This window comes from Medicago truncatula, chromosome 4, assembly GCF_003473485.1.
Source record: "Medicago truncatula cultivar Jemalong A17 chromosome 4, MtrunA17r5.0-ANR, whole genome shotgun sequence".
In the NCBI taxonomy this organism is placed as follows: Eukaryota; Viridiplantae; Streptophyta; class Magnoliopsida; order Fabales; family Fabaceae; genus Medicago; species Medicago truncatula.
This window is the reverse complement of record NC_053045.1, coordinates 43,006,462-43,033,806: the sequence shown is the minus strand read 5'-3', so window position 1 is coordinate 43,033,806 and position 27,345 is coordinate 43,006,462. Positions and strand designations below refer to the sequence as shown.

At 33.3% G+C, this 27,345-nt stretch overlaps 2 protein-coding genes and 2 pseudogenes across 2 annotated transcripts; 2 read left to right on the top strand and 2 right to left on the bottom strand.

The window, feature by feature from the left end:
• Window positions 1–6,964: 6,964 nt before the first annotated feature.
• Window positions 6,965–8,369, bottom strand: LOC25493106 (BTB/POZ domain-containing protein POB1-like; annotated as a pseudogene).
• Window positions 8,370–17,097: 8,728 nt separating this feature from the next.
• Window positions 17,098–17,973, top strand: LOC25493104 (18.1 kDa class I heat shock protein). The gene has a single exon (XM_013601517.3). It carries the CDS (start codon window positions 17,308–17,310, stop codon window positions 17,791–17,793), a length of 486 nt encoding a protein of 161 aa, XP_013456971.3. The 5' UTR covers window positions 17,098–17,307; the 3' UTR covers window positions 17,794–17,973.
• Window positions 17,974–18,124: 151 nt separating this feature from the next.
• On the top strand, window positions 18,125–19,030 carry LOC25493103 (18.5 kDa class I heat shock protein). The gene has a single exon (XM_013601516.3). The coding sequence runs from the start codon at window positions 18,211–18,213 to the stop codon at window positions 18,631–18,633; it is 423 nt and encodes a 140-aa protein (XP_013456970.1). The 5' UTR covers window positions 18,125–18,210; the 3' UTR covers window positions 18,634–19,030.
• An 895-nt stretch (window positions 19,031–19,925) lies between these two features.
• Window positions 19,926–26,140, bottom strand: LOC25493102 (uncharacterized; annotated as a pseudogene).
• Window positions 26,141–27,345: the final 1,205 nt, after the last annotated feature.

Genomic DNA, 27,345 nt, shown 5'->3' with positions numbered 1-27,345 from the left:
ATAATTGTATAATACTAGTTGTCATTTAATCTAGGTAAAAAAAAATTAGTTTAATCTTTTTGCTAGACCAGGAGAAAGGAGCTGCATAAGAGAAGCAACGACATCCCAATTAAGTTGACACTCTGCTAAACCCCATCCTTTGCTGTCAATCTCAAAAAATTTATTAAAAAAAAGGAAAAAAAACATATACATGAGGGGGGACTAGACCAAAACCCTCGAAAAGAAACAAACAAAGACGAAAATAAAAACCAACAGCCTATGGGAACTTGTAGTGAGGCATACCACAACGGTCCTGAAAGAAGGAACTTGCGCCAAAGTAATTATAGGTTCGGCCAAAAAAAATTACCACAGGTTTATGAGAAAAAAAAAACTGTTGTGTCCAAGTTACCAAAACCTCGGGAATTCCAATAAAAAACAATTATTGGGCAATAGGAGATGACTCACCCCTGCAGCGGGTTCTGTACGGCGGCTTCCCAATCCGAAGTTTCTTTAATTTTTGTTTATGCTTCTTAGTTAGTATTGGAAAAACAGAGAAATGATTCTTATTATTAAAAAGGTGTTAACAATAGCTATATATACAAAACTGAAGGTGCATAGCAAGTAAATCTATGCTAGCAACTAGAGAACTAAGGTGGCTTGTTATCTTATTCCTTTGCTTTCTTTCCTTCTTCCTCTATATACTCTGATATCCCCCCACAAGATGGAAGTTGATAGATATCTTTCAATTCCATCTTGGATAAGAAACCAGAAAAATACTTGGGGAGTAAAGACTTAGTGAAGAAGTCAGCCAATTGATCCTGGGAAGAAACTGGGAGCAGTTTCAGAATGCCATTTTGAAGCTTCTCTCTGACTATGTGACAATCAATCTCAAGATGTTTGGTTCTCTCATGGAAAACAGGATTGGCTGCTATGTGGAGAGCACTCTGATTATCACAATATAAAACAGGAAGTTTAGAGCAAGTGATGTGGAGATCATGAAGTAAATAGAGAATCCATTGAAGTTCACAAGTGGCTGAAGCAAGGGCTCTATACTCAGCTTCAGAAGATGATCTAGAAACAGTGGTTTGTTTCTTGGTTCGCCATGAAATGAGAGAGTCTCCAAGAAAGAAACAATGACCAGAAATGGATCTTCTAGTATCTAAACAACCTGCCCAATCAGCATCTGTGAAACCTTGAATATGCATGGAAGAATGTCTGGGAAAAAATAAACCTTTACCAGGACAGCCTTTCAAGTATCTAAGAGTTCTCAAGGCAGCATTATGATGAGTGACAGTGGGTTTGGATAAAAACTGACTCAATTGTTGTGTAATGAATGTTATATCTGGTCTGGTGTTATTGAGATATATTAATCTTCCAATTAATCTTCTGTAAGCAGGGACATCTGAAAAAGGTGTACTAGAATCATTATGAAGTTTAATAGCAGGGTCAGATGGTGTGGAAATTGGTTTAGAACCAATGAATCCTGAGTCAGAAAGTAAATCAAGGCAATACTTTCTTTGACAGAGAGAAATGCCTGCTTTGGAATGAGCAACCTCAATACCAAGGAAGTATTTGAGTTGACCAAGATCCTTGATTTTGAACAAATCATCTAAAACATGTTTGATGTGATGAAATTCAGAGAGAGAGTCACCAGCAAGTATGATATCATCAACATACACCAGAAGTACAGTGAATGTTTGGTCAGTTTTCTTAATGAATAGAGAGTGGTCTGAAGATGCTTGCACATAGTGATGTTGAAGCAGGACAGAAGTGAGTTTCTCATACCACTTCCTACTAGCTTGTTTTAATCCATAGAGAGACTTCTTAAGTTTGCAAACCTGATTGGATTTAATGGTTTTGATGCCAGGAGGTACAAGCATATAAACATCCTCTTGTAAATCACCATGCAGAAATGCATTGTTGACATCAAGTTGATGAATGAACCAGTTGTTAATTGATGCTAAAGCTATAACAAGCCTGACTGTAGTCATTTTAGCAACAGGGGAATAAGTATCAAAGTAATCAAGACCCTCAATTTGAGTGTATCCCTTGGCAACTAGTCTTGCTTTATACCTTTCAACAGATCCATCTGCAACCAATAGGTTTAGCATGTGGTGGCAAATCCACAATATCCCATGTACCAGTCTTCTCAAGAGCCAATAACTCAACTTGCATTGCTTGTTTCCAACATTCATGCTTGCTTGCCTCAGCATAGGTAGTTGGTTCAGAATGAGATTGTAAGGAAAGAACAAAGGAAGCATGATTAGCAGACACATTATTATAAGAAATGTAATTGGATATAGGATATGTAGTAGTAGATGAATTATTACAAACATAATCTTGTAAATGGGAGGGAGCATGTCTAGTTCTAGTTGATTTTCTGGGAGAAATGGGTGGGGTATCAGTGGGGACAGATGAAAAAGAACTAGGGGGTAAAATATCATCAATCACAGGAAGAAAAGGAGTTGGTGATTGATCAGTAGAAGAAGGAGGAACCACAGAGGGTGAAGTAATGAAATATTGCCAATCATGAGTAGTGGATGATGGGTTTTGAGGGTAAGGAAGCACATTTTCATGAAAAGAAACATGTCTGGAAATGAATATTTCTCTAGAATGAATGTCAAAAAGGACAAAGCCTTTGTAACCAGACTTGTAACCCAAGAAAATTGTCTTTTTAGCTCTTGACTGAAGTTTGGTTCTGTGATTGTGTAAAGTAGAAGCATAACAAAGACATCCAAACACTTTAAAAAGGTTAATGTTAGGTAATTGGTCAAAAAGAATGAAGTATGGAGATTGATTGTCAAGAATGGGAGTGGGGACTCTATTGATGAGAAACACAACATGTAAAATGGCATATGACCAAAAAGAAGGCGGCAATTTGGATTGAAATAATAAAGCTCTGCCAACATTGAGAATATGTTGATGTTTTCTCTCTACTCTCCCATTTTGCTGGGGAGTTTCAACACAAGATTTCTGATGAACAATACCATGAGATGCATAAAAATCATGAAGTAAGAATTCTGGTCCATTATCAGTTCTAATGTATTTGGGAGTAATGTGAAAATTGTTTTGAATCATAGTAATGAAATTTTTGACATGGAGAGAGACTTCAGCTTTGGTCTTAAGTAAAATAATCCAAAGGAATCTGCTATGGTCATCAAGTATAGTCAAAAAATACCTATGACCATGAATAGAAGCAGTGGCAATGGGTCCCCAAATATCAAAATGGATTAATTCAAAATTACTGGAAGCATTTGTAGAACTAACAGAAAAAGGTAAATGTTTATGTTTGGCAAAATGGCACAAATCACAAACAGATTTATTATTGATATTAATAGAGGGATACAAAGAAGACATAGTATGTAATCTAGAATGAGATACATGGCCAAGTCTGAAATGCCATAAAGCATCAGGAGGAACAATATTATCTGCATTACAGGAAGAACTGTGAATGGAATTACAAACTTTATTGAATGAAAAACTAGAAACTAAATTTGTAGCAGGAGCAGGAGGGGTGTAATGATATAAGCCATTCACTTGTTTAGCCAAACCAATCATCTTCATAGACAAGTTGTCCTGTATGAGACATTGATTCAGTGAAAAATGGAATTTACATGCCAATGAATCACAAAGTTTAGCAACAGAGATAAGATTCAAATGGAAATGAGGTGAATATAAGACATGATGAAGATGAAATTCTGAAGTGAATGAAACAGTACCAGCAAAAGAAACAATGAGTGAAGTACCATTGGGTAAAGTAACTTTGACAGGTTTAATTCGATAAAAAGCACTGAAATATGACATGGTACAACTAATATGTTCATTGGCTCCTGAATCAATAATCCATGTATGAGGAGGAGAAATAGAAGGTATACCTGAAGATGAAACTTCATTAGCAGAAATGCTAGAGGCCACAAGAGGAGAGACAGTAATATTATTGGATGAAGGACCAAGAGAAGAAGATGCAGGGGCAACCAAGCTTGCTTGTTGTAACAAAGATACAAGTTGAGCATATTGTTCCTGAGAAATACCAGTAGTGGAACTTGTGGATGCATTCAAACTTGCACCAGAAGAAAGGTCATCAGTTTTGGCCTGCACCATATTATTTGAACGAGGCTGTGGCTTGTTACCATTGGGATACCCATGCTTCTCATAGCAGAAATCAACTGTGTGATTGGTACGATGACAAAATGTGCAATATCTAGCAGGTTTGTTTGGATTGTTTGGTGCACCAGTTTTACCACGAGGTGAAAATCTTCTTGCATCAGAAGCATTCAATTGCACAGAAGAATCTTCACCAACACTAATAGGTAGAAGAGAAGCAGAATTGCTCTCTTCTTGAATTACAAGTGAGTAAACCTTATTTAGAGTAGGAAGAGGATCAAGTAGTAAGATCTGAGTTTTTACTACTGAGAAATTTTCGTTTAAGCCTGTAAGAAATTGCATAATTTGATCCTCATTTCTATGATTCTTAGCAACTTTGGTAGCTTCACAACGACAGGGATGAATGCATACACAATTAGGTATAGGACGATGTGAAGAAAATTCCTCCCAAAGAGCTTTCAATTCAGTGAAGTAATCAAGAACAGACTTGTTACCTTGTTTCAAAGAATTGATAGATGAACGTAAAGTTGCAATGCGTATACGATCTACTTTACTGAAACGCTCATGAAGATCTTCCCAAATTTCCAAAGCAGAATCATAGAAAACAACTGTTTGAGCAATTGACTCAGAAAGAGAATTGATGATCCAAGACTGCACCAAATGATTACATCGTTCCCATGCAGAGCGAAGTAAATCATCACTATCAGGTACTGAGATGTTACCATTGATGAAACCAAGCTTGTTCTTCGTTCCTAGAGCACGTTCCATTGATCGTTTCCAAGCCAAATAGTTCGATCCATTGAGTTTTGGTGAAACAGATAAAGAGTTTGGTCCTTCGCTAGGATGAACGAAATACGCAGATTCAGTGTCTTGTTGCACTACACCTCGCGCCATGGATGAAGATGAACAAGTTCAGAGGAGAAATTCAACAATTCAATTGAACAAAAAGAAGAAAAACAAAATCAATTGAACAAAAATCAATTGAAAAACAGAGAAGAATAGAAACAAGAAATTCTCAACAATTGAATGCAGAATTTGCAAATCAATGGAGAAGAAAAACAGAGAAATAGATCAGAAATGAAGAATTCATGAAGAACGAGAAGAAATTTTGCAACGGAAAACGGTTAAACGATCGTAACAAACTTTCCCAAAGAGGGAGAAAAAAGCTCGTGATACCATATTGGAAAAACAGAGAAATGATTCTTATTATTAAAAAGGTGTTAACAATAGCTATATATACAAAACTGAAGGTGCATAGCAATTAAATCTATGCTAGCAACTAGAGAACTAAGGTGGCTTGTTATCTTATTCCTTTGCTTTCTTTCCTTCTTCCTCTATATACTCTGATAGTTAGAACATGTGTGAACGACATATCAAAGGTCTCCTTATCATACTCACAGATTTGACGCCATAATTCCATGTCCTAATGTATGTTCGGGTTGTTGTGTGTTGCAAGTCTATCCTCATGCACAACCATGCATCAGATTCCTTGGGATCACCCACCTCCGACGATTCTGGACGCAACTGTTCCATAACATCTGAATGCACGTTAACGTGCTCTACCGGGGAAACCAATTCCAACACGGGGCTAGTCAGATGAGGCAGCGTCCCATGTGGAATTTCATCTTACACAATCTACAAAGCAAAACTGAAAGAGTTGGAGGAAAATGCATTATTAGTTGCGACAACATGTGCTATAGCCTGCACTTGATTATTAGTTTAATAGTTTTGTTCAAAAAATAATAATAAAATCTCAAATTATATTCCTACAATATAAAAATAACACTACAACAATTTTCTTGTGCATTGTGGCAATTTTTCTTGTAAACTATGGATGTTTAGACATTAAAAATCACGAGCAAATTGTGGCAGTAGAAAATGCCGTTATTTATGGTATATTATGGCGGTTAAATATGACGCATAACTCATTTGAAGTTGTTTGTTGAATGTATGAAATAGCGTTTGAAATCTCCGTTTTAAACATTGGATAACTGGCATTTTCAACAATGTTTAAAATGGAGGTTATTACAACGACTATCTATAAAATGTCATTGTAAAGTAGCCAAATTCACGATAGTGTTGAAGACACCCCTTCCTTTTACAGTGGCGGAAGAAACTGTTATAATAAGCAAAATTTAGCCATTGTGTCTCACACACACATACAGACCGCACGCATGCACGCTTGCACAATTTCAAAATCATATCACACACAATTTCAAAACCATATATTTGATATATTTAAATCTAATTTAAATAAATTATATATTTTGAAATTTGATATCATATCTTTGTTATTAATAATATAAATATATATTTTTTAAGTTGAAATTTTTGAATTATTTTAAACTAAAGCATTAAGAAACAAAAGAGGAAGTTGAATAATGATATATATTTTTTTGGCTTAATTGCACTTTTGGACCTCTATCTTTTCAAAAGTTGCGATTATGGACCCCTAACTAATTTAAATACAAAACAGCCCCCTATGTTTTGATTCTTTGGTAGTTTTGGACCCCCAGTCCATTGTTGACTCGGTCAACGCTGACGTGACACCCTAAGTGAGGTGCCACATGTCAATTTTATTTTTATTTTTTTGCCTTGGGGGTCCAAAACTGCTAAAGAATCAAAACATAGGGGGCTGTTTTGTATTTAAATTAGTTAGGGGTCCATAACCCCAACTTTCGGAAAGATAGAGGTTCAAAAGTGCAATTAAGCCTATTTTTTTTAACTAAACATAAGACCAATGTTCTTTTCACTAACATGTATACAAAAGTTAAACTTAACATAAAATCTGGGATCAATTATAGCCTGAGATCCCAAATGATAATTCCTTGTCCCAATGGGAGGGAGCTACGAAAGGAAATGAGAAACAGAACTACCAAGTTTACACTTGTACATCCAGTTGGTTTGTGATGGTCAGCTCTACTCTGAGGCGGAGACGCCGTTAATAAAATAAATGCTATCATCCGCCATGAATAAGTCCATGGTATAGTAAACAAGTTTCCATACCCAATAGTCATCTCTCTTGTGAACGTATACTTGCCTTTGTATTTAGTGAAAAATTTCTTGGCTGGCTTCGACCGAGCAGCAAATTCATAGTCAACTGCAAGGCTGACTGAGCCCTTCTCCTGCATTCCTAGGAACATACCAGGGCAACGTAAAGAATTCTATAGGCTCATTTTGCAGTGTGCCGACAAGAAAAACCCTTGCCCACCTAAATGGAAAATCTGAAAATAGACCTTCCCATATGGGAACAAACTTGCGCACTCCTCCCGCTTCAAGTCCAAGTAAACTATGCACTGTTGGCATGGAGATTCGAATTTCATAACCTTAACATGTCGGTATAGGTATGATCTCCACAAAGAGACGACTTGAGGAAACAGATTCCACACCCAATATCCGTTGCTGGAAAGGCACCTCAACCTTGAAAAATAGGGCTTCATTTACTAGGTTCAAGGTGAATTCAGATCGAATTCGTCGCAATTCAGGACCTTTTTAAGCTTCATGCAGGTCATGTATGGGAGGCGGATAAAGGGGATGAGTTTTGTTCCAAGGACTTCCTTCATCTCTTCTAGTTTCAGGAACTTGCTCCCAGCCCACTTCAGCACGAAGTTCTAGACTACATCCTCTTATGGCCCATGCAGTTCATCGTTTGAAAATATTGTCTCCAATCTAGCTATTGGCAAGCCCGTCAGCTCTTCTTGATGTTTTGTTAAGTCCCTGTATTGACCAACAAGACACTACTTTTTAGCATCAGTCAATGGCTGAACACCATCATCCATCAAGACACTGGAAGGAAGGTCTAGGTAAGGCAACACAAACTCCAGTGTCATTGAAATGCTCAATAATAATTGGTTGCAGTGTCGCAAGCATGAAGCAACCTCAAATTTGTCTGCCGCCACCAACACTTCCAAGAAAACAAGTGGCGATGTCACGTTCAGAATATTGGTATTCATAAACTTAAGAAGTGCAATGACTGGAGCCTCCTCAGATGCAGTGATTCTCAAGGTAACATGAGTTTGGTCTGACTCCCTCATCCCATTAGAGAAAAGCTTAAAAAATAATGGACTTTTAGCTGCTAGGATAGCTGAGCTGATTTGCATAGTTATGACTTTAACAGCTATAGACGAATCCATTTGAAGATTTGCATCATCGGCATTGGCAGCTTCGCCACCATTTTCACCCATAATGTCAATGTGAAGTGTTCTACCTAAAAAAATGTTGTAGTCAAAAGCAGAGCCGACATCCTCAGAAGCTCCATCTCTAGAGGTAGAAGCTTTTAAATCCATCACAACAATGAAAAAGAGATGGTGAACTAAGTTCGAGCCACTTCTCTAATATTACATAATACTTTTGGGGTGTTTTGACCCATTGACACTTTTTCTTGCCTTGAGTATATAAATGTGTGTGTGTGTGTGTAAACCTTAACACAAGATGAAATATCATGAAGTATCAAGTTAAGTCTGTGATAGCCACATATTGTTAACAATAATTTGGAGTTTAAAATGTATGTGCACACCCTAGGCCTAACCTAAGTCTGCCCCAGATTAAAATTAGATCACTTCCATTTTTCATAAACACAAAATCATCAAGATAAATAGTGTTAAAATGATTTTGAATTTGTTGAAAAATTATGTTTGCATTTTCATAATTCCATGGATATTGAATATCTATAGAAAATATAGTGTTGCACAAAGAACTGCAAAATATGCAAAAAGTTCCAACGATAACAACAATCTCAATCAGCTCATGAATATTCGAACGATTATTGTTTTTTAATTTTATGTCTTTTTTTGGGAATATTGACACGCTCTGGCAACTCGATTTCTCAGCTGAGGTTCCCTTTCATTTTAGTTAAATAATCCTCAAGAAAGATATCAAGCTCATAATGGTTATTTTCATAAAACAAAATTCCTATTTTGCTGTTATCATCCATGATTTTTTTAAGCACATATGTGACATTAGAGGTAAGTACTTCAAATGCACATGTGTCCAATTCAGTTATGCATCTATCAAAAAAAATTCTAACTGCTTCTAAACATGCCTTGAGAGCACAAAACCCAGTTTCTGCCTCAGGTTCTTTGGTCAGTTGATTTCGTAGTTGCACAACATGAGGTTCCACATTCTCTGATGTTGGATCTCAAAGCAACACCGTTTCGGTGCCGATAATTGCTTTGATATGCTCCAAGTTCAAAAGGATAAAATATGGTATATTATGGCGGTTAAATATGACTTATAACTCATTTGAAGTTGTTTGTGGAACGTATGAAACAACGTTTGAGATTTTCGTTTTAAACATTGGATAACTGACATTTTCAACAATGTTTTAAAATGGAGGTTATTACAACGATATATATACATGTGTGTGTGTGTAACGCACGCACGCACACTTACACACACAATTCAAAACCATATATTTGATTTTATTTAAATCTAATTTAGATAAAATATATATTTTGAAATTTGATATCATAACCTTAACACAAGATGAAATATCATATCATGAAGTATCAAGTTAAAGTCATAGCCACATGTTGTTTACAATACTTTAGAATTTAAAATATGAGGGTGTGCAAGTGCATACCTTAGGCCTAACCTAGGCATGTCCCAGATTAAAATTAGATCACTTCCATTTTCCATAAACACAAAATCATCAAGATAAATAATGTTAAAATGATTTTGCTGGAAAGAACCCTAAACATTTGCATTTTCACAATTTCATGGATATTGGATATCTATATAAAATATAGTGTTGCACAGAGAACCGAGAAATATGCAAAAAATTCTAACGATAACAACAATCTTAATCAGCTCACGAATATTCAAATAATTATTGGTTTTTATTTTATGTATTTTTTGGGAATATTGACACGCTCTGGTAGCTCAATTATTCGGATAGGGTCCCTTTCATTTTAGTTAAATAATCCTCAAGCAAGATATCAAGCTCGTAATGGTTATTTTCATAAAACAAAATTCCCATTTTGTTGTTGTCATCCATGAATTTGTTAAGCACATATGTGACCTTAGAGGCAAGTACTTCAAATACATGTGTCCAATTCAGTTGTGCATCTATAAACATGTCTTTGAGAGCACACGACCCAATTTCTGCCAAATGTTCTTTGGTCAATTGATAAAAAATTATATATGAAACATATGTAATAATAAAAAATTAGATAAAATAAAACTAACATGTATCTTTCCTTTTAAGGCTTTAGTGACACTCTCTCGTATGGATGAGATAGTTTGATATTATCATCCCTAATATCCAACTTGTCTACTTAATTAGATATGATGTTGCATTGTTTAATCATGACCCATTTCAAATCATGTGTGTTGGCACACGTGCGTGCGTACGTGAGAGAGAAGCATGTTGAAATGATAAATGATTATGATATAACCATTTGTGAATTTTTGTAAGTCTTTTTTATTGTTTTTTTTTTAAGGAAAGTCTTTTTTATTGTTAATCTCCCTATTTTCAGGTGTTTCATGTGAATAAATCCGAGTTTGCTTTAAGTATTATATATTATGTTTAAAATGTTTTAGCAAAATTTATGCTTCTATTTGCAAAAATTTTGTGGAGTTAATTTGCACGCATTGCTTCAATTGATTTTAACCATTTTTTATCATGTAATTCTTGTGTCAAGATACTAATTCCAGAAATATTCTACTTCCATAACATCAGGACTTCTAGTTGATATGTTTTTTGCATTGTTGTATCGATAGTATCATCTAATTCTTCCTATATTTGATATCGTGATGCATATTTTCTTTTGCTTTGGAAGGGTGTGCTGAATTGCTGCGGTTTTCTGGGTTTACACCTCTGTTATAAATGATATATGATGATAGTAATCTAATGAGATAATCATGAATAAATTTTTGGAACCCTTGGGGGTAGATAAATTGGCACAAACATAGTAACATGAATGAAATTGATGCATACTGTCATGCAGGAAAGTTTGGTTCTGTGTCGATTTTAATGGAAATTTATGGAGAAAAAAGTGGTGGAATATGTAATTGGGAATTACTTGCAATTGTGGATTTCGACATTCTTCTCTTATTTTTTATGTTGAATATGTAATTTCAATGTAAAATCCAAATCTTGTTTGAACGTGTTGAAGAAAAATGCAACCTTTAATCTCTGGTTTGACTAGAACAACAAGTAAAAATTGCCAAAAGTAAAGGTGTTTGCAAATTGTAAATCGATTCAAGCTTTTTTTATGTACATGGCAAGAATTTTTTCTCCCCTTCTCCAAATGGAAAATAATGAGCACACCATGGCAAAGCATAGTTGATCGAAATTACTCAAAATAAGTTGCGCAAGAACGGTATCGCGAAGATCTCAACCAAAAATTTGATACCAATAAATTCTTAGAATCGGCTAGGAAATCACGTTTGAAAGCTTGAAAGCATGAAAATATATTCAAAAGGAATCATACTGAAAAATGACAAATTCATAGCGCGATTCTCTAGTATAGAGCTACTAAGTCCTAACTAATTCCAACAAACTAACATGATCTCATAACAATCATCATCATCGTTATCATTATCATTATCATTACATTATGATTGATTATTCAACATTTCTTACTATGTTTCGTCATTTATATGTAAGTGAAATCATTGAGTAATATTAAGTACTCGCTCTAAAAGTAGATATTTAATAGTGAATGGAGAAGTTCAATTGATGAGATGAGAATTAAGAAGCAAAATAGGTGATTTTTTCACTTTTAATCAAGTGTTTTTACATGATATTGACACAAAAGTACAATGAGGTTAGTATATTAATATAGCTACAATTTGTAATGAATCATCATGCCACTAACAAAATGTCTCAATGCAAATAACATAACAAAGATAAAAAAGCTTATCCTACTCGACCTTGACATTAATAGCATAGTTCCGTTCCTCTTTCTTAATTTTTGGCACAATAACCTTAAGCACACCATTTTTCAACTCAGCTTTAATCTGATCAATGTCGTAAAGTTTGTTGTAAAGCTTCTTAGGCAAGTCAGTTTTGCTAGAGAATCCACGACGACCAGCTTCTTCCACTTCTTCAATTCCTTTACCACTTTCGCCTTCAATGGTAAGAGTGTTCTGCAGAGGCAACAGGGCGAAGAGACATGGAGAGGAGGCCGGAAGAAATAAATCGCATGACGGCAAGAATGACAGCCATTGAAATTGGAAAGGTTTAAGAGAGATAGAGCTTGATTGCGGTTGAGGATTTTTGAGGTAGAGAGTGAATAGTGCAAATTCTCTCGGTGAGTGATATTAATGGGAGAAATGTCCCGAAGTTTCTTGAAGTATCTGCAGACTTGTGAAGCAAGTAGTCTTGAATAGAATTTTAGTTTTTTTTACATGAAATTTGACTCAAATGGTTAATATAATAAGATGAATGTGGTGCACTTGTGCAGACTCACAAACACCATATGAATGATCAACATAGGTGAAACCTAGTGATAATTGGTTGAAATGCAACGTGGATCGTGCTCTTTTCTCATGCAAAATATGATTCTGTTGTGTTAATTTACTTTGGCACAATGTACCGATTTTATAATTTAGGATTAGTACCATTTTTTGTCCTTATAATATCAAACGAAACCGATTTAAGTCCCTGTTAAAAAAAAAAATTAGATTATGTCCATATCATTTTATATTCTCCACTATATCAGGTGAATCTATCTACATGGCATGCTAATTAGGATATTTTTATCATTTTTTGACTAATTAATTCTCAATGGCTTTTTTGTAAATAAATTTAATTAAAATAACAACTTAAAAAAATCTTGTTCTTCTATTGGCATTTTCTTCATTAATTTCTTGTCCATTCTTCACTTTTAACCCAATAACTAAATCCTCACATTCAACCCAAAAACTCATTTTGTCAGTCAAGTTCAACCTTCTGCTCATTGTAGACCTAACGATATTCAGATTTTAAATTCTTCAACCCATATTCTTTTTTTCCAAAAATCATCACCTCTTTATTCTAAACCAAACAAGTTAAAAATCATGATGTTCATCATTTCTTCATTCTTGTTCATCCAAAACTTATCATCAAAACATAGACAGAAAAAATCATTGTGTTCATCATTTCTTCCTCATTTCTACAACCTCAAACAACAAAAACCATAAATTCATCAAAACATGAATTCTAACATTAGACATACCCATTTCAGGTTAATGTTCACAATGCATCGCCGAAGCGTTCATTTCATCTTTCCAGACTCAAAAAAGGGAGAATGTATCGAAATTAATCAAGAGTGAAGATGGTTGTAGGATGATGATGATGATGATGGCAGAGTAATGAAATGTAATTAGTGAGTTAAGGATTATGGGTTATGGGTTTTTGTTTTGGGGTTTGTACAAAGTTTATTTTTTTTTGATATAGGAATTAATTGTGGGTTGAGATTTGTTTATTTTGGAATATAGAGATCAATATTTGAGAGCATGTGTTGTTGAAATTGTTTAAGAAACATGCAATTTTTCCAATCATAACGATGCAACCTTTGATCTATGGTTTAATCGACTTGGCCAGAATAACAACCAAGTAAAGATGTTTGTAGATGTGGAAGCAATTGTAAATCAATTGAAGCTTCTGGATGCGCTTTACTACCAAGTGGTGGCAATGGCAAGAATTACTTCTCCATCTTCTATCTCTTCTCCAAATGGCAAACAATAAGGTAGCCGTGACAAAGCATTGCGGATAAAAAATTACTAAAATGTGCAAGAACGGTATAAACAGTCGCCAAAATTGCAACCAAAGCTCTAATACCATTAGAATTCTAAGAATCATGAAAGAATTATATTTGAAAATTTGAGACCTTGGAAATGTATTCAACTTGATGGAATAAGCAAGCTTTTTAATGAAGAGCAACTACCTGATTCTAGCAAACTAGGATCTAGTAAGAAGTATTATTTCTTGCTATCTACGCAAACATGTTTTCAAGATTCATATATATATATATATATATATATATATATATATATATATATATATATATATATATATATATATATATATTTTTGGTTACAGAAGCTAATCAAGATTCATATATTGTGTAAGTGAAATTATTAAACACTATCAAGTATTCGTTCTAAAAATTCATTTTTATGATTGGAAAAGTTCAATTGATGAGATGAGAAGCAAAATAGGTGAATTTTTTAACTTTGAATAAGTTTTTCTACATATGATATTGGCTCAAATGCAAAAATGAGGTTAGCATATGTAGCTACAACTGTTATGAATCATCATGCCACTAACAAAATGCCTCAATGCAAATAACTAAGAAAATAAAAAAATTCTAAATGACCTTGACTTTAATCACTTCTTTCCTTTCCTCTTCCTTAATTTTAGGTACAGTAACCTTAAGCACACCATTTTTCCTCGGTAGTTAACTGCAGCTGGTTTTATTTTTCTTCGACACTTAACTATCGAGGGGTATTTTCGTCTTTTACATGTGTTTCTCAGCCAAACAACATGTGTATACAGCAATTTTCATCCCTTTATATGTCAAAATTACAAAATAATTCTTGATTGTGCACTTCGTTAGTCAAACTAGTTCATGACATTAAAATCAATAAATACTTATAGAGATTGATATGACAGTAAGGAAGAAAGTATTTTGAAGACTGATATGGTAGTATTAACAGAACATTTTAACGGAAGAGACTATTTTGACGAACAAAGTGTACAGTCGATGACTATTTTAAAATTTTGACACATTCAAATATTATTGTGACTACTCATTACATATTTAGCGACCAAAATAACTATTACCCTGAAATTCATTTATTTTGATTCAACAAAAAAATTCATATACTTGAGATGTATTTAGCCTGCACTAACACACAAACCGGGGAGATATAATTGTCTATGATCAAATCAAAACATTTATGTTCTCGTGAGATATAATTGTCTATGATCAAATCAAAACATTTATATACTTGAGATGGATTACGCATTTATGAGTAATGCATAATATATGCAATGTATATCAACTACATTAGTATCTTGACTATTAATGTGTTACAGAATTGCAACAATAATCTCTTAATGTGTTACGAAGTTGTAATAGTGATCTCTCAATCAATATAACAGTAATCTCTTTAGAGTTCGTTTGATGCACATGATAGGATAGAGACATGATATGATAAATAAGTGGATAATGATAGGATATGATAGTGACATAATAACATTTATCCTATTACATGTTTGGTACACACATGATAAGAAACTTTTTTTTTTTTTTGACAAAACATAATAAGAAACATGATAATATTATTTTATCCTTTCATATTTTGATACACACTTAATATTGACATGATAAAATATATATCTTATATTTAAATGACAAAACTATCCTTATAAAACAAATACATATTTTTTTTAGGGTTAACTATGTTTTTGTTCCCTATAACGAAAAGTTGACATATTTATAGGGACTAAAAGTTGAAGAAAATTTTTAAAGGGACTAAAACGAAAAGTTGACATATTTATAGGGACCAAAAATATATTTAACCCTTTTTTTATGGAAAAATATAATAATTTCTTTAAGCAAAATTCATTAATATGCACATAATCCATGACAAAAGAAAATATAATTTAAGAAGTAAATGCAAAAACAGCAACACCATATAAGTATTATCCTTTGTTTTTATATTCTTTACATAAAGTACATGATATCAATATTATGCAGAAGATAAAAAATGTGATTTCCACCTTTCGATCACATACGATGAACATATATCAATATTATGCCCAATATCCAAAGATGCAGAAGATAAACATCAATTACGATGAGCTAAAAAGAAGGGGAAAATGAGACATTAAAAAATAAAAAGAATGGGAGTTACGGGACTCGAAAGGTGTACACGCGTGTGTTTTTGCTATCTTGTTTCTAACCTAACTAAAACATAGGATAAAAATATTGAAGGATGGATAGGATAGACAATGGGATTATTTTATCATTTTTTATTGGTGCACAAAACAAAGAATTTAAGTAGGATATGATAATTTTATTCCTATTAGGTGCACCAAACGGCCCCTTAATGTGTTACTCCACTAACCTTATTCGGTTGAACCTCTTGACTCACTCAAACTCACCGATTGAGCATTTGAGTCCTTGTAGATACACCACTTCCTCTGATGGATCAACGTTGTCTTCCACCACACCTTGGTAGCTCCGGTTGTCATCAATAGGTCTTCTCAATATTGGATTATGTATCTTTTGATCGATTATTTTGATTTTAATATTGAATAGATTAAATTAAAAGGTCTTCTTTGTTAAGTAGTTTAATGGCTAAAAATCCACCTTTAAGATTAATAAGTATAGAAATCGGGGTTTAAAACCGGGCCCTGCATATATAATATGACGTCCTTTCCAATTGAGTTATGTTCACGAAGATAAAAAGTTTTCAATTAATTTTTTTTCTTTCAAATATTATAAAATAGTTCTTTTATTGCATATCATCATAGATAAGCTATTGCACCTTAGGATAGAAATTAACCTTTATATTTAACATTGTTGCGGGTTGGTCAACTAACATAATGGTTAAAAATTTACCTTTTGACGAGAATAATTATGGTGTTCAGGGTTCGAACACAAACCTCATAAATGTATTACACAATGTCCTTATCAGCTTAACTAACTTTACATGGACAAAATAGTTTTTTTTTCTTCCCTCTTTTTGTAAAACATGATTCTGTTGCGTTAATTTACTTTGGCACAAGTTACGAAATCTATAATTTAATACATCGAATAATGTTTTTAATAGAAATATATTATGTAATATTTCAACTATAAAATAAGTAATTCCTGATTCCTTAAAAAAATAAATATATTCTGATGTACTAATTACGTTTAATGTGAATAGTTTAAATTTAGAAGAAATTTATTCGTGGAGTAAATAGCAATTTGGGAAGCAACAGAAAAGCAATTTTGGGCTGCAAAGTCCAAACTTAACCGGCATTGGTTGTGGAAGTCATAATCTAGAGACTTCTAGTTTACTGTGAAAGAATCTACAATGTTTCTTATTTTCCAGAAAGTTCGTTAATTATAGAATATTTCTGGAACGTACTAGATTACTCATCCACTTCTTTTAAATACCCGGCGAATCCCTCTTGCAATTACCAGTAAACCATCGAATCGGAATTAACTGAATGAAAACAACTGAAAAGCGCTACTGATTTTCAGAATTCTCAATTCACATCAAACACAACACAGCAGAACAATGTCGCTGATTCCAAGTTTCTTTGGTGGCCGAGGCCGAAGGAGCAACGTTTTCGATCCATTCTCCCTTGACGTGTGGGACCCATTCAAGGATTTTCCTTTCACCAATTCTTCACTTTCTGCTTCTTCATTCCCTCAGGAGAATTCTGCTTTTGTGAGCACCAGGATTGATTGGAAGGAGACCCCAGAAGCTCATGTGTTCAAGGCTGATCTTCCTGGACTGAAGAAGGAGGAAGTGAAGGTTGAAATTGAAGATGATAGGGTTCTTCAGATAAGCGGTGAGAGGAACTTTGAAAAAGAAGATAAGAATGATCAATGGCATCGTGTGGAGCGTAGCAGTGGAAAATTCATGAGGAGGTTTAGATTACCAGAGAATGCGAAAATGGATCAAGTGAAAGCTGCAATGGAGAATGGTGTTCTCACTGTTACTGTTCCAAAAGAAGAAGTTAAGAAACCTGATGTTAAGTCCATCGAAATCTCTGGTTGAACACATATTCAAGCTCTATTACTCTGTTTTTGGGTTGAGAATAGTGTGAAGTGTGTGTGTGTGTGTTCTGTTTCATTGTAATGCGTATCTGTTTTATGTAAAAGTAAATTCAGTAATGTGAATTATATTTTGTAAGGAATAAATTATGTAAGAATGGTTTAATTATCATATATTGTCTCACATCGTTTTTTATGTCTATTTTAAGTATTGGTGGTATTGTATTCTATTTATACACAAGAGTTAATAATAGCATAACATAAATTCCACAAAGATCAAGTAGAATATCCTAAGAATGGAGACATCTAATTATGTCCGTTTACGGAGAATTCTCCTCACCTTCCAAAACAACTTCAAATAAGACAGAACATGTCTCTACAACATAACACAATCTCTGCAATATTTTAATCTCACAACAAAATGTCTATGATACCAGGCAACAACAGCCCTTTTGAGAATTCCCCATTCTCTACTTCAATCCAAGAATTTTCACGAGAAAATCCAATTTTCCTCAACAACCAGATTGATTGGAAGGAAACTCCAGAAGCCCATGTATTCAAAGCTGATGTACCAGGGCTGAACAAAGAGGAAGTGAAAGTTGAGGTTGAAGATGGAAGAGTGCTTCAGATAACAGGAGAGAGGAGCATGGAGAGACAAGATACAAATGATGGATGTCAGCGTGTTGAGCGTAGTAGTGGTAAATTCATGAGGAGTTTTACTCTTCCAGCTAACTGTAAATTGGATCAGGTTAAGGCTTCTATTGAAGATGGTGTTCTTACTGTTACTGTCCCTAAGGAAGAGGTTACCAACCCTGATCGTTTGACCAATCAGAGTTCACAGTGAGAGTAATAATGAACAGTTCTGTTCGTGTGGATTGAAATTTGAATCCAAAAATGTTCCATTTTGGCTATTTGTTTTTGTATGTTAGTGATTAGGAAATGCTGTTACAAATAAGAAACGTGTGTGTATCATAAGCATTAATACGAGTTAGATAAAGCACCTACGTGTTGATGTCCACCACACATGTGATTCTACGGAATTATGTTATTTTTCAATTATTATTAATGTCCATGTATGTATCCGTACTTCATAGATTAATTGGTTTGTATAAAAATGGAGGAGATTTCAGGTCACGAGAATGACATTGGTCACCGGATCTGAAATCAACTGTGTCTTGTAAAATTCTGTTCTATGCTTTTCATTAAAACTGAAGCACAATCTTGAGATTTTGTATTATTGTCTAGTTTTATCTTGTGTCGAGTAGTAGTTAAGTTCTTGTTGAAACATCTATTGCTGCATGCTAACAAGATAAAACCATATAAAAGTTATTATCTAAACGTTTTAGTCATTAATGAGATTATAGAAATAGATCATCTATGTTGTCTACATTTCTTATATTACATGCATGTTTGGTTCTATGCTGATAAAAATTGATTTTGAAAATGTGGAACCAAATATAGGCAACACCATCGTGCATTTATTCACTTTCATGCTTTGTAATATTTACATTATCGCGTCGAGAAGACATTGGGACACGAGAAAAATAATTGTGACATGTAACCAAATTCTTCTTGAAAACTAGTCTACATTTTCCCTTGTGTAATCAAATGTAAGGCCTTTAAAAGGGGGATTTGATGCTCATGTCCCTTTCAATGTAATGGCAAAATTATTTTGTTGTTTGAGTACAGATTCTCCAACATGTGTAGTCAAAGAATGCATCTAATTTTTTTTCACATCAGCTGGAACTAGAAGCGCAAATCTGTCACATTCAAATGCCATGCCTGATCCAGCTTACATCTCAGTATAAATGCCAGTGTTCATTGCCTAAATAATAAATTAGATTAGGTCCACAATTAATCAGAATATACAGAAGTTTGGTATTTGTTTTTAAACAAAACCGAGGTTTTGTAATCGGAAACTGCATTAGATAAATTTGATTAAATAGAAGGTTCCTCTGCAATTGAAGTTTGAACTGGAGACGGATTTGATAGTTGGTTCCAATTCTAACATCTGTCGTTAGACTGGTCAAGAGCAATTATTTCAAAATTTGACTAGCATCGAACCGACGAGATCTTCATATCATGATATAACTAATTCGATTGACTAAAGAATAAATTATAAAAAAATAAAACTAGTTCAAGTAAATGTCTTTTCATATTAAATCAAATTTTCTTACTGTAATTACCAAAAGAATCAAGACATTTTTGATGTTCTTGCATTCAAAACATCAGCACTCAAAAAAGACTATCCTTTGCATTTACAGTAGTAAGTAGTATACTAGCAAGTAAATCCCCTTTGTCATCTTTTGTTTTTATCAATTTCATTTCCGTTGAAATGGAATGCCTTAGCCTTGGCATTGCTAGTTAACACAGAAATACCATTTTGTGGTATTAATGTAGGATTCTTTATCGACACAAATGCCACATTCTTCGAATCACAATGGAGTTTGCCACGGGTTGAAGACTGATAATACATGAAGTTGCTCTCTCTGGAATGAAGTTTGCCATTGGTTAAAGACTGTGATAATGCATGCAAGTTGTTCTCTGGTGAAGATTCGCAGAAAGGGACTTTTGTAGTAGAACGGTTTTCTCCTCCCTCCTATTATTTAACACAGTCTCCTTAAGTTCATCAATTTGCGATGAGCCTGTCAACATATCAGAATTTTATCCATGGCATGAGGGGGATCCTCTTTAGCTGCAACATCTGCTTCACCTCTTTCTGGGTCAAGTTGATCATCTGCAGAAGACACAATTTACCATGTTTAATCACATCAAAATATTACTATCTAACTTTTTTACATATAACGGTGACAAATGAAAGAGAAAAAATGTTAGGAGACTTGAACTATGTCTTTAATTGGGAGTCAAGCCGATGCTCAAATTTTCTAATCTCAGAAATGCCAAATGATGCTCAGCATTATTAGAGCTTCCTTTTATCTGCTTGCTAACTAACTACTGTTAGGTTTTGGGCCAACCCTAGTGAGCTGCAGTTATTAACTACTTATTTAGTTACTAGCATTATGGTATTAACTACTTATTTGGTTACTAGCATTATTTAGTCGTTTGTTGGACCACTTATTCAACACCTAACCCTTAGTTTCGCCATGCATTGTAATTAACATTCAATCAGCACATTCTCTTCAACCTGCCGTTCCAGGTGTGATATCTTCTACATATCAGCTATTGTATAATTACCATGTAGTACTTCATTGATTCATTTAGAATCAGAAAAAAAAAAAAAAATCAGTTTTCAGATTCTAAACACTTCCTCTCTTTTTCTCAAACTCAGTTCATTAATCCTATTGAATACAAGCTTTGTGAACAAGACACTTATTATGTTAATCATACAAAAATAAAGAAGACAGCGATGATGGAATAGCAGAAATGAGCATTTCATGGGTCTTACCCCCAAGAATCGACTCAATAGTGTTATAGTTGACATCTGATGCTTGGACAGAAAGATTTCCACCAAAATCCTCACCTTGACTTTCATTCTCCGTTTTATGCTTCCTCTCATCTAATATATACTTATGTGATTTCCAGACACAGTCTAACGTAACATAATCATTATCATCACTAACAGGGTAGAACTCTCTAAAAACCTGATTCAGTAGTACACATCAGAACAGATAAAGAAAAAATAGATTAGAATGTAAATTATTATTTTCAAACATACACTCGTGTCTCTGCATTAGTACAGATAGCAGAGAATTTAGTGGTACAGCTACAAACTAACCTCTATTCCCTCATGAGTTATTTTAATTGATTGTTTATTTTTAGACAGGGAAGAGACCGTGTTGAACAAATAAACAACATCAAGTAATATCTGCACAAGGAGGGAAAAAAGCTCAATCAAGATAAATGCACAATCACAGTAAGTTATAACATAAAGTCTTAAAATAGCACAAATTCTTTAAATTTACAGTAAATAATATCACTTGTACTTTATAGTTTATTTACAAATAACCTCAGCATCAGTGTTCCACATTAAACAAGTTCCAATTTGACTATGATGAAACCTTGACTAACTTAAATTATAATATATTAAACATGGGAGACTTACTTGTTGAACCAAAACTAGTAGACGCGCTAGCAAAGCCATAATTGTCACAGAAAGTCCCATAAAAAAGGATCGAGCAAACAATATAGATATCTCCCTATTAAATTGTCAAGGAAATAAATTTTATACGTAAATCGTAACAGATTACTCAAAAGATGTTCAAGAAGCATGCACATACTAAATGATGCGAGAATTAACCATGATAACATTTACTAAGGTTGTATGATCTGTTGTTCCAAACAGAAAAAATATGATTCAAGGATTAAATAATATGTAACCAAAAAAAAAAAAGACTATATCACAGAAGATAACAATAACCAAGGAAAATATGGAAAAATGCTTCAGAAATTCAAAACTGAGGTTATCAAGTATGAAATAAGAAGTTCCGCTTCCCATTTCTACAAAGATTTGCAATAATGACTAACAGACATGTAGAGGGAAAAAAATCAACATAAATGAGTAAAAGAATGACAGAGCACATAAAAATTTAAGCACAGATAAAGAAATTGTATAACACTGCCTAAAATTAAGCATGAAAATTCCGAACGTTGTTCAGATGGTATTGTAAAAATATGAAGGAAAAAAAATTAAAAACAAATATGAAACTTGTATAAATATGCATTTAGTACCATTTTAAGATCAACTGGTACCTTTATTACCTATTAAAAAAAACTGGTACCTATATTATGAAGCATAAAAGAAAGGTTTAACATTCCTTCTTATACCATGATCAAGCTATGGCCAATCAACTAAACCCAAAGAATATAGTATAAATGAACAGATCGTTACAATACAAACTGCATGATACTAGTAGAAGGATACGTCGCAGCCTTCAGTATTGGTTCAACCATCTGCAAGGGAAAACAGAACATCAATTGAGATAAGAGAAAGGACTTCGGACGAAATAAGCAATCCAATGTTAAATCTATACTTATGCATAGGGGAAAAACCCCAATTAGCATCTGATAGAGACTTGGGCATTATGTTATGCCCAAGTCCACATCAAGTAGTATGGATGGATTTTTCAAAAAAAAAAAAATAGTATAGGATGCTCGGTGGAGTTTAAAAGTGATTTGATTCTTCCCCCTTGATAGCTAGCTTTTAAGGGAGTGTTCTCCAATCCATGTGAGGAATTTGGGTATTATGGAGTGCTCAAGTCTCACATCGAGTAGTATAGGATGTTTGGTGGAGTATTTAAGTGGGTGCATTCTTTCCCCTTCATGGCTGGCTTTTAAGGGAGGGTTCTTTGAGCGCTTGGATACTTTTCAAAAGGGCTACCTACGGAGAGGCTGACCAAACAGACTGAGTAAAGTGTCACAGAGTGCAATTTTCGGGACTCGGGACGTCAGCTCTTAGAGGTGATGTTGTGATAGGAGGGACCTAGGTATTATGGGGTTGTCAAGTTCTCACATCGAGTAGAAAGGGATGTCCAGTGGAGTATTTAAGTGGTTTGATTTTTTTCCCTTCATAGCTAGCTTTTATGGGAAAGTTGTCCAGGCACTTGAGCACCTCATACTACTCAATGTGGGACTTGAATACTCCATAATACCCAAGTCCCTATCAACATCAATTCATGTGTCCTTTTAAAAAAAAAACACCAATTAATGTGTTGAATACTCAAAGTCATACTCTAGGCATGGGAAAAGGAAGCAGCTAATGAGCCAGCACAGTAAAAAAATTGATCTTAATTTATTATTACTAAAAAGTATTGAAAACAGCAACATAATCACTTAATAATATTCATCTGCAATTTCACCTCTGCTAGTAGTCGTGCAGATCCTAAAAGACGCTCCAAAAAAGTCCGCTTTACGTCATTGCATTTTCTCCTTTTCAAGCTGTCATGAAACAGTAAGTAGAACAATATTATTACCAGCAAGACCAGACCTATAATAATATCATAGTTTGATGGAGAAATTTCAACAGAAACACATTTCAGAAGGAAAATAGCAAAACGGAGGGCAAGAAGAAGCAAAGACTTCAATCTGTTTAATTATGCAAAACAGCGAGTCATTTGACAGAGGACTGTAATTTTGTGCTATAATGTTGCGACATCCATATTCACATTCCTCGTTCTTATACGACAACATGCAAGCTTGAATATGGTCTATGGTATTGGTATCAGTATCACATCTCTTTTCATGAAAGTTTTAAATTGTCTCATCCAATTTTTATGAGATCTTGTACAGTGAGAATTTAAAATTTTTCCAATTTTCCTTTCTGCCAAACAGGCAAGGAAAACACATACACAATTTGAAACATTTAGAATTTTTATATATTATCCTTGTCATTGTCCTAGCCACATAAAAGTGTGTTGATGTCAATTTGAAACAGTGGTAAGAGATGAAATGCATGAAATATCAACATGAAAAACACTCTACATGTTTTCAACACATAATCATCAATCATGCCACCTCCTCAGTTTCTTAGTTGAATATCTAAATAGAATCTTTGCACATAAAATTTGGAAAACTCCAAAAATGCTGAAAGAAATAACATAAACCTACCTCTCTAAAAGATGAACCTTTTGTTTTGGTCTATCTCCTTTGATAACATTGAAACATGATGTCACAAGCTCCTCTATGTTGGGCAAATGCAGAAGCCTTAAATCCCTCCTCACCTAATAATCACAAACCACACCAAACCCAGAATGACTTAAAAAGACACATTACATGCATGTAAAAGCAATTGTAACCACCAAACTCCACGCAAATACAATTACTCTTAAAAAAAATTAACCAAGGGAATAAAAAAAGGGAATAGGATTTCATAAAATTTTGCAACACTAAGCAAGTTGACATCATTGAACACTGACTTCAGAGAGACTAGACTACACTGCATACCTTCAAAAGATGCTGGAAATAGGAAGAGCGGCGGTGCTGATTCTTATTCTTGTATACCAATCTTTCAAGTATTCCACATTCACAATGGAGCTGCGAAAGCATAGATGTTATTCGCCCCTCGACTGTTTTAAATTCAGTACCCATCGAATCCTTGCAATATAATCCAACGGCAGAACTATGATCTAGAAACAAAACAAAGAACAAACAAAATGAACATGATTCATGCGTAACTGTTGGTGCATTTAGGCGACGACTGCCATAATATGAAAGTTTAAAGTGCAGCCACACACAAGTAGTTACATTCAAAAACATCCTGATGATTTTATCAAATAAGCTTGTTAAACTTCAGCATTGTAAACATTAGAAATATTGCTAACCCAAAATTCCAAGATTGTAAATGACAAAGCATAAAAACATAAAAATGAAAAAACAAACTGACAAACAGCCTAATAGATCACACATGTAATAATAATGATAGTAAGAACTTTTCCCTTCAAACTGACAAAAGGGCCTTTTGGATCAACTTATATAAGTTTATCTACTGGTATAACCACTCGTGGTGTATGTTTGGTTTTACACAAGAATTGATTCTGACTAAACGTGAGTTAAAGTGATTTGTGTTTGGATACATTCATGTAAAAGTGAGTGGAGATATAAATTTGTGTGTAAAAATCAATTCTAGAATCAAAAGTCACAAATACTAGCTTCAAGTAAAATCAATTATTGAGGCAAAATCAATTCTACTCGAAAGCAACCAAAAATGTCATAATCAATTCTACACCTCCATAATCAATTTTGACCCCTCGAGAAGTGGAACCAAAACATACACACCATTTGAGAGAACTTATGAAAACAACCTACATGTTTATAAATTGTTTTCAGCTTATTTCCATAAACTCTCCATGATATCTTATGAAAACAGCATATAGCCTATACAAAAACAGTTTATCTTTATTTTATCTTTTGATATGAAAATAAATTGTAATAAGTGCCTATATATGATAAGCGCTTTTGCTATAAATTGCAAATTAAGTTGTTTATCCAAACAGAACTAAAGTCTCTCACAATAAAAAGTGCTTAGTTAGTTAGTTTGACAATCAACTTACACTTGCTTCCAATTCCAAACACATTGAACTTGAAATTAGTTCTCTATAGACTATACTAAAACCAACCACTAGACATAATAAGAGTTATTAATATTGCCCTAACTTATCAAACAATACATGACTTGAAATTTAATGACATAATCAACACATGAATATTAATCATGGAAAATATGAAAGAAGAACAAAAAAACGAATACCTGGACTATCAACGACCAGCTCCGCCAGTGCAATTGAGTGTTTCGGCAAACTGAGTTCAATGCCTCTCTAATATTTTTCGTTGTTTTTTTTGGTTGGAGAACTTTTTTTTTTCCGACAAAATTTTATGATTTGATTCGATTTTTCTAATCTTTTTTGACACAACCTAAATCAAAGTAAACTTATGATAAATTAATTGATTTTGTTTGATTAAAAAAATAATTATAACTTCTATTAAAAAATAATACTCCTCCATCCCATAATAGATGACCTATTTGACAATATATAATATTAACTTAACATACTTTGACTGTATTTTTTACTAATATACAAATATAAACATTATCATGTAAGATGTTGTTTGATTCGTCTCGATGAATATTTTTAAAATATTATAATTTTATTTAATAGAGAATTAAAGATAAAAAATATGCATTGATATATGTGTCAGAGTCAAATGTATCGAGTAATAGTATTAATTTTAGATATATTTTAGAAACTAACCTTAAAAAATGACATCATAAGGTGATTTAATTGAATGTATGTGTAACAAAAATTACATTATCAATGCATAACAATTAAATTTTCAAAAAATATATGCATACAACATATATTTTCTAAATTTTGTCAAAATAAATATATTTTTAAAAAATAATAATAGTAATATAATGAACTCACTTAGATTGATCTGATGACATTAACTTAAGATTTGAGAATGTGTTACTTCTCAAAGCCTCAAGTTCGATTCTTTTGAATTTGTTTCTCAAATTCGATTCTATTGAATTTGTCAAGTCAATTGTTCTTAAACCCTTGGTATACACATCAACTATTAGATCATCTATATTGAGGGGTTCTTCCCCTATTTAGCATCATGTTAAATAAGCACCCTATTGTGACGTCAATGAATATGATGCTTATAAAAATGAGTGCTTTTATAGATAACCTCTCTCTTCTATTACTCATGGATCTCACATGTACAATTAATTCTATTTTTTTCTCTATATTCAATTATTGTATTATTTTAAAATTAAAAAATAAATTATATAATAGTTGAATTTGAATTTGTTTGATTGTAGCATATAGCCTTTGAAAATTTTACACAATTAGCGGATGACATTTCTTGAATTTAACAACGCTTTGGAATTGATAGTCAACAAGCCTAGTTGTTATTTAGATTATGTAATTTATCATCATTCGATTTTATATTCTTTTTTCAAGTTTTTACTTTTTCTTGAATTATTAATAAAAATAAAAAAATGTTCACTTTTTTTTATAATTTATAATTAAATTACTTCAATAATTTAAAATTAAATAATTATGAATGAATGTATAAATTATTGTTAAAATTTAATGAT

Coding starts and splice junctions, on each gene's coding strand:
- LOC25493104 (XM_013601517.3), top strand. CDS start 17,308: ATGTCGCTGATTCCAAGTTTCTTTGGTGGCCGAGGCCGAAGGAGCAAC.
- LOC25493103 (XM_013601516.3), top strand. CDS start 18,211: ATGTCTATGATACCAGGCAACAACAGCCCTTTTGAGAATTCCCCATTC.